Source organism: Cricetulus griseus, chromosome 5 (assembly GCF_003668045.3).
Source record: "Cricetulus griseus strain 17A/GY chromosome 5, alternate assembly CriGri-PICRH-1.0, whole genome shotgun sequence".
Classification (NCBI taxonomy): Eukaryota; Metazoa; Chordata; class Mammalia; order Rodentia; family Cricetidae; genus Cricetulus; species Cricetulus griseus.
In genome coordinates this window covers 177067388-177082444 of record NC_048598.1, presented here as the reverse complement: position 1 = coordinate 177082444, position 15057 = coordinate 177067388, and the positions used below count along the sequence as shown (strand labels likewise).

The following is a 15057-nucleotide window of genomic DNA, read 5'->3' as shown; positions in this document are numbered from 1 at the left end:
ATGGATTTGGGGCTGATTTGGGTTTTTCTTGTTGCTCTGTTAAAAGGTGATTTATAATGGAGAGATATTGAGTGTGTTAGTCGACACAATCAGGATAGATCCTGAGTCTTTATGGCAGTTTACTGATGTGATTCTGTGTTTGCAGGTGTCCAGTGTGAAGTGCAGCTGGTGGAGTCTGGGGGTGGCCTGGTACAGACTGGGGGATCCCTGAGACTCTCCTGTGCAGCCTCTGGATTCACCTTCAGTGACTACTGGATGTTCTGGCTCAGACAGACTCCAGAAAAGAAACTGGAGAGGCTTGCAAATATTAATAAAGATAGCAGTGTCACAAACTATGCACCATCCGTGAAGGGCCGGTTCACCATCTCCAGAGACAATGCCAAGAACTCTCTGTACCTGCAAATGAACAGTGTGAAGTCTGAGGACACCGCCACTTACTACTGTTCTAGACACACAGTGAGTGATCTCAGTGTGAAACCAGACATAAACCTCACTATGAGGCCGCTTTCAGTCACCAGGGGGCGCACAGCACACACTGAACACAGGTCCATCCCAGGAGATTATGCAGACAGGGTTAGATGAAGCACCCATCAGATGTCTGGGCTGCACTTTTTATTGCTGTTTTCTGGAAATTCTCTCTCCACGTGTGATATGAAGGGATACAGTGTCCTCAAAACATTATATGTTCTCTTTGTACTATTTTAAAAATATGAAGCACAGTCCCCCATAACAAGATGCAAACCGACAGCTATGAGGACATAAAGGACATTAACACAGTCACTGAAATCACATGATAAGGAATTCCTGGACTTTCCTGAGTCCTTTCTTACTCTAGGCAGAGTCTTGTTCGGATTTCTTGATTATAATACTCATAAATTAGTGTTTAAGTGAAAACCAAGGGGAAGGTGGGGCTGAGATCATTACCATAAACCCTAGCAAGTCGGGATCCTTCGCTGAACCTTCCCTCCTCTCCTCTAAATGAGGACTGTGCGCTGTAATCCAGATGTGACCCAGCTGTGCTTTTACCTAACTCAGTTTATTACTGCAGGACTTTCATCTCTGTTCATCGTGGAAATTTTTTTAAACTGATCCCTTCATTTGTTGAAAGATGTGAATGAGTGTGGTAACTCTAAGTCTTTAGTACAGGGAAAGAAAACACCTGGTTTCCTCTAACTTTGCTTCCCATTCCAGAAGCACAGAGCAGACAAAGTGTCTTTTCTCTCTCTGATTCTTAAATGTTGTGTTTTTTTAAAGTCACATTTATTCGTTTCTAACGGTGTATTTCAAGATGGGAGTATTTCCTGTCCTTTTTGTTGTGTAACTAACCTAAACCATCTGAGAGCACTCTCAGTCCTCAGAATATTTTTTTAGTGTAAACACCTCTTCAGAACTCAGCTGACTTCAGCATGACAATAACTTTCACATTTTTATTGTCCCCATCCTCCTCCTTCAGAAACATCTGTATTTGTGAGTACATCCTACCCTGTTCACACAAAGCAATTGTGATGATGTCGAAGAAATTTGACATAGAACAATACTGGGTGCACACATCACTGTGGCTCTCTTACCTACCAAGTGTGGGGACTTCCCTATGAGCTAAGACACAAACAGTGGTTTCCTGGATGAAACACATGTGTATGCCTGAGCGTTCTAAAAATTCTGCTGTCAGTGGTTACTGCCTCCCAATAATCGAATATTTTGTGCATGAAAATACATCATTTGTTATTAGGATTGAAAACATCGTATTAAATAAACAGTCATGTTCACACTGTTAATGTGTCAGAGAAGAATTCACCTCTGACATGGGAGCGCACTGAAAATTTAGTGTGCAGATACACCTACCTGGGTCTGTTTTGTGATCTCCTCCTACAAATGTCATAGGGACGGAAACCCAACGCAAGTATAGATCTTGAAATATAGTGCATCACCCACATATTCAGGGTCAACTCAGCAGAGTAAGTGGTCTCATAACATGGTTCCCCCAATTCAGTCAACAACACTGACATGCAGTTCTGTGATATTTTACAAAATTGTATCTGACCATTAGGAAAATTTGAGACAAAAATGAGGAGGCATGAAGTCTGGACAATATCCCTGCAATCCTCATAGTAACACACAAAAGGAGACACAGTATCTAATTGTTGCAAATCTCTTACAACTTTCAGTCGACCTCTGCCTCTCCATAGTTACGAGAAAACTCTACCCCAATTATCTATAGCCTAAAGATCATGAGTAAATAAACAAGCACTCAGAATTTTCCTAGCCTTGATATCCAGCCTAACTACTCCTACCCAACTACAGACCAGTCAGCTCTTTATTGACCTATGAGAGTAACACATATTTATAGTTTACAAAGACTGTTCCACAGAAGAAATCCATCTCATGGGTGAGGAAAGGGAGTAAAATTAGTAGCACTGTGGGCAAACCAGTCAAAAATCAAAAACTAATTTAACCAAGTGTAAAAAGAATGCTGGCACTAATCTGTGACCATAAAAATATAGGAGCAGAAGAATTTGGTGGGGAGGTTGGGTTAGGAACTGAAGGTTGGATCCTGGCAAGATGTGATTCCATTATCCTGTGTCCCCATGCTCTCTTACTCCAGACTCATACTGTATGAAGTCAGACACAGTGATGGCCATGTTGTATTAAGGAAACGGAGTGGCACCCACTCTCCTCTTTTATAAGGAAAAGGTAAACCTCCCAAAATGCAAATGCATATTCTAGCTCTAAGTTAAATCCCCTCTTGGGCTGTAGGAGCTCACATCTCTCTCACAGGAGGCTGACCTCTGAGAAAAGGGGGTGTAGCCTAGAAGATGAGACTGTTGGGTTTTGTCATTTTGAATGTGGGCTAAGTCTTTACCAGCTGAGCCTTCTATCTGTGTATAGGAATATGTTTTGATGAAAACAACTTTTTGGAACTCAGATAATCTCACATGGCAGTAGTTTTCACAGAGAGATCTGATTCCACTCTTGATTGCTCGCACACTCCAATCTCAGTAACATCTGTGTGTTAGAGTTCATCCTAGCCTGCTCACACACAGCAGTTGCTGAGATGCCTAGGGAATGAAACACAGTGTGATAAGGGGGTCCACACCCTCGCAGCTGCATTACCCACCATGCAATGCACAGTTTGGGATCACTGTTGTCACCTGTTTGAGGATGAGTGTTTATAAGAACTCTGTTGTCAATGGTTACTGCCTCCCAGAGATGGACTCTCCTGTGTGAGAAAATATATCAATTGATGATAGGATTAAATACAGTATATGAAGTAAATTCTCGTGTACACAGTGGTTGTTAATATCTTTAAATGTGACAGAGGAGAATCCATATCTGACATAGAAGTGAATTGAAAATCATGTGATCAGATTGACCTGGCCTGTGATTTGTGCTCTCCTCCCACAGCGTCATGAGAATGGAAATCTAACCCAAGTACACACCATGACACACAGAGCCCCCTCTCATGTAATTAAAATAAAGTCAGCAGTGTGAGTGGTCTCAATAAACCCTTCAGTTAACAAGCCTTACATTGTATTCTGGGATATTTTCTCCTTGAAAATTAGGGAAATGTAAACAAACCAAAGATGAGACAGGATGTCTGAAATAAATGTCCTCTAAACCATGGTAGTATCACACACATGGTGGCAGAGAATGCAGAGTGATTCCAGTCCCTCAGAACCTGCACTGGGCAGCTGCTTCTCCATTGATGAGAACTGTCCCCTCCACGGAAACCCATAGTTTAAAGATCATTCCTAAAATCAAGGAATCATATATGGGATTTCCTGGGGTGAATAACTGGATGGGTCAAGAGCAAGGGCAGATTTGAAATATGTGCTTCACTATCTCTGTGTCTACTTTATTACTATCTCTTAGTCCTATGAGTCTGAATTTCTGCTTCCATCTCTCCATCTCTCTCTCTCTCTCTCTCTCTCTCTCTCTCTCTCTCTCTCTGTGTGTGTGTGTGTGTGTGTGTGTGTGTGTGTGTTCAAACTTAACAAAGATCTTCACTCAGTATTTTCTGAACAATACAGAAAGCATCCCTTGGGAAATGAGTAAGAGATATTAACAGAAATCTTTAACACAGTTTTACAAGGATGATTCCTTGTTAGTGACTCTAACTAACTCAAATAATAAACAGCACTGCAAACGTTATTTATGAAAAATATCTGTATGATGTATTCAACAATACTAGATATTCATTTTATAAGATTTATTCAACCCCATGATTTGTGTTTTAATAAATGATTTCATAACTCATATAAAAACACACATTCAACAGCCTTTAGTCAGAAGCATGGAAGAGGAGAAAACTTGGATCATGTTAGACATGAGGTATTTTTCTTTGGCATTTTCACCCTACAGGTATAATTCCTGTACTTTGGTTAAAGGTGTTATTAAGTCACTTTTCACAGAAATCATATAGAGATTCAAAGTTAGTGCATGATAATTGAGATAGGTTCTGAGATCATATCATGTCCTATGGCCCCCGTATGTGCTTCCTTCCCCAAAACATTATCTTGCCCTACTGTCTCCAGCCTTTAAAGAACAAGGACCTAACTGACACAGTATCACCTCTCACAGTTAATGTTTGATAGCAATTATTCTATAGAGCATTGGGTTTTGAATAAATGTATGGGGTACTTGATAATCTCAAGGGTTCTGTGTCTTTTTATCTCAGAACATTTATTTCACATGTTTCTCTAGCAGACATTCCCTCCCTCTCAAAAACAGGAATGTCTGTGCTTAATATGTTTGCAACAGTGTGGGGAATGCATTATGACTGGCATGAACCCCCTAGGCCAATTCTAGTTAAAAATTACACAAAACTATATTGAGTTTAAAATAGTGTTTGAAATACCAGTGATTTGATAAGATATCCTCCTGTCTTCCTTCAACTAGTAAGGCAGAGGTTGACCAGAAGGTCAGGGAATCTTCCTCTTCAGGCCTCTGAATTGAATGGGAAGGGGACTCTGATGTACTGGGAAGGCACCTGACAAGTGGCTATAAGACTATTTAAAGTTCTTGCCTGACACGTTTCTACTTTTAGACACAGTTTCATGTATCCCAAGCATAACCCATGCATAAAATCCGCCTGCTCCCACAACTGTTTTATCCATGCAGTGGTGGAGGTGAACACAGAGCTTCAACCTTGAAAATACGTTTTCTACCAACTGATCTAAGTCCGCAGGACCATCAGTGTCACTAGAAGCTATAAATGCCACCTTGTCCCTTATGTCATATCAGACATCTGCACCATTTATTGTGTCATCTAAGATCACATTCCTCAGCTCATGATAGAGCAGGAAGACATGCAAATTTTGTTCTCCTCTGCCCATGATAACCAGCCTGACCCCACAGCTCTGACAGAGGAACCCAGCTCTGGACTCACAGGTCCTCCCATTCTGTGATCATCACTGAACACTCTTCATTCATCATGGAGTTAATACTGAGCTGGTTTTTCCTTGTTGCCCTTTTATAAGGTAATTTATTTGTAGTAAGAGATGCATAGAGTGTGAGTGGTTGTGAGTGAAAGAAACAATGGATATTTGTGACAGTTTACTGACAAGATCCTCTGTGTTTGCAGGTGTCCAGTGTGAGGTGCAGCTGGTGGAGTCGGGGGGGGGGGAGGCTTGGTGCATCCTGGAAAGTCCCAGAAACTCCCCTGTGCAGCCTCTGGATTCACCTTCAGTGATGCCTGGATGCACTGGGTCCGCCAGGCTCCAGGGAAGAGGCTGGAGTGGGTTGGTAGGATTAAAAATAAAGCTAATAATTATGCAACAGATTATGTGGAGTCCGTGAAAGGCAGATTCACCATCTCAAGAGACGATTCCAAAAGCAGCGTCTACTGCAAATGAACAGCTTAAGAGCCGAGGACACCGCCATTTATTACTGTGCAAGTGACACAGTGAGAGGACTTCAGTGTGAACCCTGACACAAACCTCCCTGCAGGAGCGCTCAGGACCAGCAGGGAGCGCACTGCACAAATGGAAAACCAGCACATTGCAGGAACAGGTGCAGATGTAACTGAGTGTTCCTGGGTTCTCAGTCTCAGCTGGCACTCCATCTGATGATTTCCCATAGTGCTCTCTGCACTTGGTGTCTGTAAGGAAGGGAAAAACAGAGTTCAGTTTTTCCTACACACACACACACACACACACACACACACACACACACACACACACACGGTCTAAATGAACTAAATGCTAAAAATCACCCCTGTCTGCAGAAATGGCTGCTGATGTCACCGGGATCAAATGTTAGTGAAGGTCCTGGGTGTTGGTGAGGTGTTTGGTATTAGGGGAGTTCAGAGAAGGCACACTGTGTGACTGGACACCCTAACAGGTCTCAAATATGTCTGTTTTCCTGAGAACTGTGCACCTCAGTAACAGAGCTGAGCCATTATCTGCTAATTAATGAATATCTTTCATCATCATCATATATCCTACTAGAGTTTGTTTCCTCTGGAACAACCTCTGACCTCAGTTCTCAGCATTGATGGGAGCTGCTCACATTAAACATAGCTGAGGATCAGCCTGCAGCTCCTGTGCCCATTGGGGACGGTTGTGGGAAAATGGTCTGTCCCAGTTTTCCTGAATTTTTCTTCTGTGTTTTTCATAGAATCTTAAAAATTAAAAGACTCCTGGTTAAACTGGGGATATGTCTGCTAAATCAAAATACCCATATTCTGTAGATGAAGGATTTATGATGTTATTCCGTTCCTCCATCTTGAGCCAGTTTGTAGACACTGACAGATAGGCTTCCTGCTGAGCACTGAACTCTAGGACTCAGTGCCCTGGTCTCTGTGAGGTGAGTTATCCTTCTTCCTGATAATTGCCCACCTGCAACTGAGCCTTGCCTCAGGAAAGTTCTGTTCCAGGTGTCCTCTATCCAGGAGCCCCCACACTAACCCTACCTCACAGCAAAGGAGAAAATAGTTTCTTGTTTTCCCATCATCACCTTATTATCAGTATAAATTAAATATTTTCACTGAACAGTATTTATGTGAGAAGAGATTTAATTCTCAAAACTTGTGTTTAACATCTACAGAATTTCACGCCCGATTCTGTGAACAACAGTGAATCCCATTCATGAACTGCACACACCCATCATTTAGTAACTCCTTTCTCAAGGTGAAAAGATAGAAGAGTCCTCATTACCCGATGTGCTCTGCAGACAGCTTAGCTCAGTCACAGTTGACAAAGCCACATTGTGCTTAGTGGCTTGTGGGATTGTGGAGGATCCATGAAGAGGCAAGACCCTGGCCCCACCAGAGACTTGAGAAGGTTTGGTTAAGACATTTATATTAAAAATAGTGACAAGAAGGTAGCATGTGTCATTTACACAAAATGAAAACACTAAAAGACAATATAATGTCTGTGGGGATAACAAGTAAAACCTTTCCTCATGACAGCATAGACAGATGGTAGGACAAGGAGTTCATGTGTGTGTGGAAATGTTTAACAGAGTAAGGAATCAGTGCAGTGGAGTAAACGTATTGATATATTTTTAACAATTCTGTATAGGAAAAGAAAGAATCGTGAGCATATTCAGCTTCCTCTGCAATCTTTTCTCCATCTACCTCTCCTACTGACAACCTTCTCATTCCGTTTCTCTTCCTTTACTTGTGCCTTTCTTCACTGCAGGATGTCACAGAATCTGCTTGTTTATGGTTGCGATGTCCTTGTCTTCACAAAAGTCAGCACTACAGAACATTCCTCTCTGTATCTGACTCTCTCAGTCTTTCCACCCCATCCTCCATGGTGCTGCTTGAGGAGATTGTACCAGTGTGTCACTTGTCACTCAGCAAATAGCATCACAGTCATCTGGTCAGTAGCATTGTTAGGAGACAGCAAAAAGGAAAAACAAAGTAAATTAATTGTGCAGACCTGAAAAACACGTGCAGAGAGGGGACAGCTAGCGTGTTTCCTGACTCTACTCTGTGGGTTTTTTTCCTGTCAGTTAACCACAAGCAAGACCCAGGAGACCTCTCTATTTCATCTAGAGCCCATGGCTTGAAGGACATAAGATCTCACAGAGATGAGTTCAGTTACTTCCTAGAATCTGTCACTCTCATGGGGATGCTATAGAACAGAAATGACACAACTCAAAAGCCTTCCCTGTCACCATGTAGAGAGTTTGCCTATGGTAGAATGATTTCCTCAGTTGGAAAACTAGGAGCTGGTACACTTGTCCCATGGAGAGGGGATTTCAAGGCTCTTCATGCTGAGAGTCACCTCCATTCAGTACAGGGGTAGGGGCAGGACTGGAGAGTTGGAAGGATTTCAGAGCAGGGTTCCACAACGGAGTGTTAAGATCTCTGTGTACTCTCAGACATGCTCCTTTATTACTTTGTGGATGTTCAGAAATACTGACCTAATGTACAGGAGCACTGCATGAAACACAGCCCACTCCACACAAAAGAAATACGTGTAAATTTTCAAAAGTTATTTACAGAAAAATAATACAAATTAAATGTGTTTATTTTTTGAAACTGAGTGTCACATACCAGTTGACTTCATGAATCTGCACTAAGATACCTCCTTGGAATCATTTCCTACAATTTAATATCTGGATTCAATATTCATAAAACATTACTATTCCTTCCTAAATCATCAAAACTTTATTTTATTGGCCTCTGTGACACGATTCAGGCAAAAAGGTGTGTGTAGTCCATAACACAATAAAATAAGACTTTGGATTATATCACAAACATGTAATAAATAATAGGTAAGTCCTTAATTATTTCCCAGTTTCTCAGTTTTGTCTCCTTATCTGCTGAAGACATTCATGGCTAATGCTTCCCCACAGAACTCATTGTGCGGCAGAAAATGTAGATGAGGCCTCCCTATGCTCATAAATAAATAGCCCAGCCATGACTTGCTCTGTCACTGGCTACTCCATCTCCAGTGGTTATTGCTGGATCTGGATCAGGCTGTCCAAAGGGGAGAAGCTGGAATGGATGGGGTACAGAGGAATCTGAAATGGCTGAAAGACACTTAAGAAAGTGCTCAAAATCCTTGGCCATCAGAGAAATGCAACTCAAAACGACTCTGAGATACCATCTTACACTGGCCAGAATGGCTAAAATCAAAAACACCAGTGACAATCTATGCTGGAGAGCATGTGGAGAAAAAGGAATACTCCTTCATTGCTGGTGGGAGTGCAAACTTGTAAGACCACTCTGGAAATCAATATGGCGGTTGCTTACAAAAATGGAATCAGTCTACCTCAAGATCCAGCAATTCCTCTCTTGGAATATACCCAAACATGTATGTTCATGCAACAAGGACGTATGTTCAACCAGGCTCATAGCAGTATTGTGTGTAATAGTCAGAATCTGGAAGAAAACTAGATGCCCCTCAACTGAAGAATGGATAGAGAAAATGTGGTACATTTTTTATTGTAGTACTACTCAGCAGAAAAAAGCAATGGAATCTTGAAATTTGCATGCAAATTGATGGAACTAGAAGAAACCATCCTGAGTGAGGTAACCCAGTCAAAATACAAACATGGTATGTACTCACTCATTTATGAATTTTAGACATAGAGCTAAGTGTTACCAACCTCAAATCCACTTCACCAAAGAAAACAGGAAACAAGAAGAACTCTAGTAAAAATCATGGACCCCCAGAGAATGGGAAAGGCCAGGATCTCCTGACCTAAATGAAACCATGAGGGCAGGGGAGAGGGAAATGTCATACTGAGAGGATGAGAAGAGGAGGGGAGACGTGGAAATGGAGGAGCAGAAATGTTGAGTTGGGAAAATAATACAGGAGAGCAGGATGAGAGATTCCATAACAGAGGGAGCCATTATAGGTCCGAGGAGAGATCTGGAACTAGGGAGATTTCCAGAAATCTACAAGGATGACACCAACTGACAACCTAAGCAGTGGTGAAGAGGATACCCTAAATGCTCTTCCCAGATAATGAGACTGATGACTACTTTATATGCCATCCTAGAGCCCTCATCCTGAGGCTAATGGAAGCAGAGGCAGACACCCAGAGATATACAGTGATCTGAACTCTGGAACCCCATTGCAGAGAGGGAGGAATGAAGATCAAAAGGGTCGGGACCAGGCTGGTGAAACCAAGAGAAACAGCTGGCCCGAATATGGGGAGCACATGGACCCCAGACTGCTGTTTGGGAGGCCAGCACAGGACTGATCCAGGCCCTTAAACATGGATGTCAATGAGGAGGCCTCCACACTCTAGTTGGTCAGTAATTTTCTCTGGTGTAAGAAGGGACTTTGAGAGCCCAACCCATGTGAAGGGATGCTCTCTCTTCCTGGACACATGGGGGCGGGCCTAGGCCTGGCCAATGATGATGTGGTGGACTTTGGAGAGCCCCCATTGAGGGCCCTATCCTTCCTGGGGAGTGGAGGGGGTAAGGGGTGGCGACAGGTGGGAGTTTGGGGTGAGGGTTGGGGTGGATGGGAGGGAGTGGGAGAGGTTGAAGGGATTGACATGTGAAGCAAGCTTATTCCTAATTTGAATTTATAAAAATAGATAAATAAATGAATAAAACACCATATCTAGTGAACTCTGAAGTTTTCACACTGAGCGCTAACCATTTCCCAAATAGAAGTGAATTGAAACTTATGTGATCAGATTGACCTGGCCTGTGATTTGTGCTGTCCTCGCACAGTGTCACGGGAATGAAAACCTAACCCAAGTACACACAATGACACACAGTGCCCCAATCACATAATTAAAATAAAATCAGTAGTCTGAGTGGTCTCATATAAACCCTTCATTTAACAAGCCTTACATTGCATTCTGTGATATTTTTTCTAATTCTCTCTGAATATTAGGAAAATTTGAACAAACCAAAGACGAGACAGAATGTCTGAATTAAATGACCTCCATCATATTATCACACACACAATGGCAGAGAAAGCAGAGTGGTTGGTGTCCCTCTGAACCTGCACTGGACAGCTGCCTCTCCATTGATGAGAACTGTCCCCATTATGGAAACCCATAGCCTAAAGGTCATTCATAGAATGAAGGAATCAGATATGAGATTTCCAGGGATGAAGAAGTGGATGGGCATCCAAAAAGGCCATCCAAGTCCCACAGACTGTCCTCAGTTGTAAGGATTTTCTAATAACAGCCAATCCTCAGACTCAATAGTGCAGAGCGGGCATGGAAGGAAGGTTTAGCTTGGTCTATGAACAGAGGAGAGGAGGTCATCTTCCTTTTCACAGAGCAGTGTCCAGACAACATGATCAGCATCATTTCTCATTTCTGGGAGCAGGCAAACAAGGTTGGGGACAAGAAAATATTCCTGAAAGTAAATTAGATGAGATCTTCTGGATAAACTGTGGATGGGGAAGGGTGGATAGGGAGGAGTGTAGGGGGAGGAGGCCATGAGGGAGCAGGATGGTTGAGTGGGTTAGGGATGCATTGGAAGAGCCATTAAAGTGGAATCTTAATAAAGAGAGCCAATATGGGAGAAACCTGGTGCTGGGATAATTCCCATGAATCCACAAGGGTGACACCTGCTAAGAATTCCAGCAATAGTGGAGAGGATGCCAGAAGCTTAAGTGCAGATGCAGGAGCTTAAGTGTTAGAGATTCCCACAGTGAGATCAGTTTGAGATCCAGGGTGAGAAGGTACAGGTGTGACCTGATCCACAGGAAACCCTGATCTTTCCTTGTGGAGATGCTGAAGTAGAATCAAACTGAACTACCTACAGGAAAATAAACAAGGAAAAAAAAGGTTTCCCTTAGGGCATGGTTCTCCCTCCTAATGCTTCAGAACTGAGAAATGCAAGTCTCCCTTTACTCTGGGAACTCTCCACCATGAAGGTTGATGAGGGAGGAACTTTTGGGAAATGTCCAGGTTCCTGATGCTTTTGATTACTGGGATTACCAAAGTTAATATCCTCACCATGGGATCTTTCCTCTCTTGACTTCATTCTACTCTTTCCTGATGCTGTGTCCTCAAAAACGCCTCACCAACACATTATATGCCCCCAAATCAGGGCACCAAATGAGTGTATTTATTTCATTAGTGATTCCTCACTCAAGATTCTAGGAGTGGATTCACACACATTCACAATAAACTTAGACTCAGCAGTAATCCTTCCATGTCACATTGACTCTCTCTGTCTAAAGGATTCTGACTGAGAAAACCAAATACCCCTAAGCATAGGCTGCAGGTCCATCAGCTGAGGTCATCAGGTATCCAATTCTAATGCATTTGGGAGGCTCCCTGTCTCATTTTATCATACAGTTCCTTCTCCTATATAGAACAGCTTCTAATTTTGTGTTTTTATGGGATTCCTGAGCATGTAAATCAGGAGGTCTCTGCATCCACACCTGTTTCTTATGCCTTTTCTTGGGTATTTTCCTCCAGTTTTTTTGTTTTGTCCTGTTCCAATGTGTTATTTTTATCTAGTTTTACTTTATTATATTTTATTCACTAGAAGCCTATTTGTTTTCAAAAGACAAGAAGGTATTCAATATGGATGGGGAGGACTTGGGAGTTGAGGAGGGAGGAGGAATTATGGGATGCAGCTGCTTCTACCAGCAGGTGTTTCCTCTACATTCCACAGTCTGGATGGAGTGAGAAGTTGGTGTGGAGCCTGTGCTGCAAGAAGATGACAGCGACCTAATTTTCTGGGAATGATTGAAGACCATCATATTTGAGGAAAAGGGAAGAAAAAAATTGAGCAGTGTGGGCTTCCTGATCAAAAATCAGGAACTCAGGAATACAAGCATGAAAAGAACATTAGCACTGACCTGAGACCTTAAAACTAAAGGGGTCTGGTGGCATTGAGGGAGTGGGTTATCATTTCATACATGTATGAAAAATTCCAAAATATTGTTTAATAAAACTATTCAAATATCATGGTAGGCATACCTGTTATAAGTTGTGTTTAAGATACATTAGTATATAGAATCATAATAATTTAAAACCTTTACATCAAAGTAATATTTAAAACTAAGATCTAAATATTAGTGAAAAGACATGATGTTTGTCTTTCTCAGTCTGTGTTACCTCATTCAAAACTGTTCCTCAGTTTAACCAGTTATCCAGAAATTGATTTTGTTTTTCTTTACTTGCAAATGCAATTAATCTGTTCATATTTATCAGATTTCTATTTCACAAGATCTGTTGATGTACACCTAGAATGATTCTATTACATAATCAGTATGAATATGGATTGTCTCCTTGAAGCTTCAAAAGCAAGACTGATACAGATTTGTAGTTGTTTCTTTGAACCTTAGTCACTTTCCTGGGAAAACCATAGAAACAGTAGAGACACAACCCACAAGATCCAAAACCCACTGTGAAGTTCCTTTCCTTCGTGCAGAATAAACTCAACAAGTGAAATATTATAACTCAACATTTTCTTCTCATGTAGGATGTCATTATTTCAAGATTCCTCATCCCGTGACTTATTGTGCAACCCTTATGGAAGTGCCACACCTTCAAGAGTTCAGATAGACAGAACGATACCTGAACACAAACTAGAGACCAGGCAGGAGATGCCTTGGTTAACCCAGACATGGAACCTCTGCTTCGTCTAAGGGTATTAAAATTAAAAGTGAGTTAATACCTAAGGATGATAAACACACCCAAGCAAAATGTTGGCTTGCTCCAACAAATATATAAATTAGGCATTTGAATAGCTTTGTCACTTAACAAAATCTAACTCTGGAGAACAGTCATAATTCTTAAGCATATATTCTTCAGAAAAGGGGATCAAGTCTAGGCAATGGAGCATGCTACAATACTGAATTCAGTCCAAAAGGAGGCTTTAGATTTCAATATTTCTATTCAACATTAACTCAGCTTTATATCAATTGTCTCTAAATTTTCAAAATGATATTTTATAATAATTCTGAAGCAGAATGAGTTTTTTGAAATGTTTAAAGGACAAAAAAATGAAGAGTTTAGCACACACACAATAAGTGACATTTGAACATTGTTACTGCTAACTCATCCATTTAACATCTGCCTTCTGTTCTAATAACTGCCTTCTCTATTGTTTCAACCCTAGCACAGATGATATAGCAGGAAGAAATGCAAATTTGTCTCCCTCTGCTCATGAAAACCAGCCCAGACCTGAGCCTGTTCTCTAGCAGAGGGGCCCAGTCCTGACTTCCCTTCTCTCCCATTCAGGGATCAGCACTGAACACAGACCTCTCACCATGGAGTTGTGGTTGAACGGTGGAGTCTGGGGCAGGCTTCATGGGTCCTGTGGGTTCCTTGAAACTCTCCTGTGCAGCCTCTGGGTTCACCTTCAGTGATTACTACATGAGCTGGTTCCGCCAACCTCCAGGGAAGGGGCTGGAGTGGGTTGCAGAGAGTAGAAACAAAGCGATTAGTTACACAACACAGTACAGTGCATCTGTGAAGGGCCGGTTCACCATCTCCAGAGATAATTCTAAAAACATCCTGTACTTGCAAATGGACAGCCTGAAACCTGAGGACACAGCCACTTCCACTGTAAAAGACTCCACAATGAGGGGACTCCAGACACAAACCTCCCTGCCAACAGGGGGCACATTTCCCCTCCTCTTTCTTCCTTACAAACTCTCCTTTGTAGCCCAGTGTCTCTGCCTTTAATATACTCCAGGCTTTATTGGAAGCTACAAAGTCCCTGCCATATCATGTCTCCTAGCCCAGAACCACCACAGCAGTCTGCACACACTGTGTGTTTACTACCCCAGTATCCCTTCCCTGAGGACCAGACTCCAGTATCTTCCGGTTTGACAGGAAACCTACGATGTCAGCTCACAACCAATGAACCTGAGTTTTCTATCGGAGGGAGTAAAACTGAATTATCTGGAGCTGGTGAGGGGGACAGCATTTAAATCTCTGGGGCTGGTAAAGAAGGGAAGGAACACACACACACACACACACACACACACACACACACAAACACACACACACACAAACACTCACACTCTCAAATACTCACACACTCATACACACTCTCAAACACTAACACATGTGCACACACATTCACACACATACACACACTCACACACTCACACATATGCACACAGACACACTCACACACTCACACACACATTCACACACTCACAA

The 15057-nt window shown here is 42.1% G+C and overlaps 1 gene segment (V, D, J or C); it reads left to right on the top strand.

Moving 5' to 3' along the window:
- Window positions 1-582, top strand: LOC113836054. The segment is given in 2 exon segments: window positions 1-46; window positions 146-582. Coding segments are annotated over 2 exon segments (483 nt in total).
- The last annotated feature ends 14475 nt before the right edge of the window (window positions 583-15057 follow it).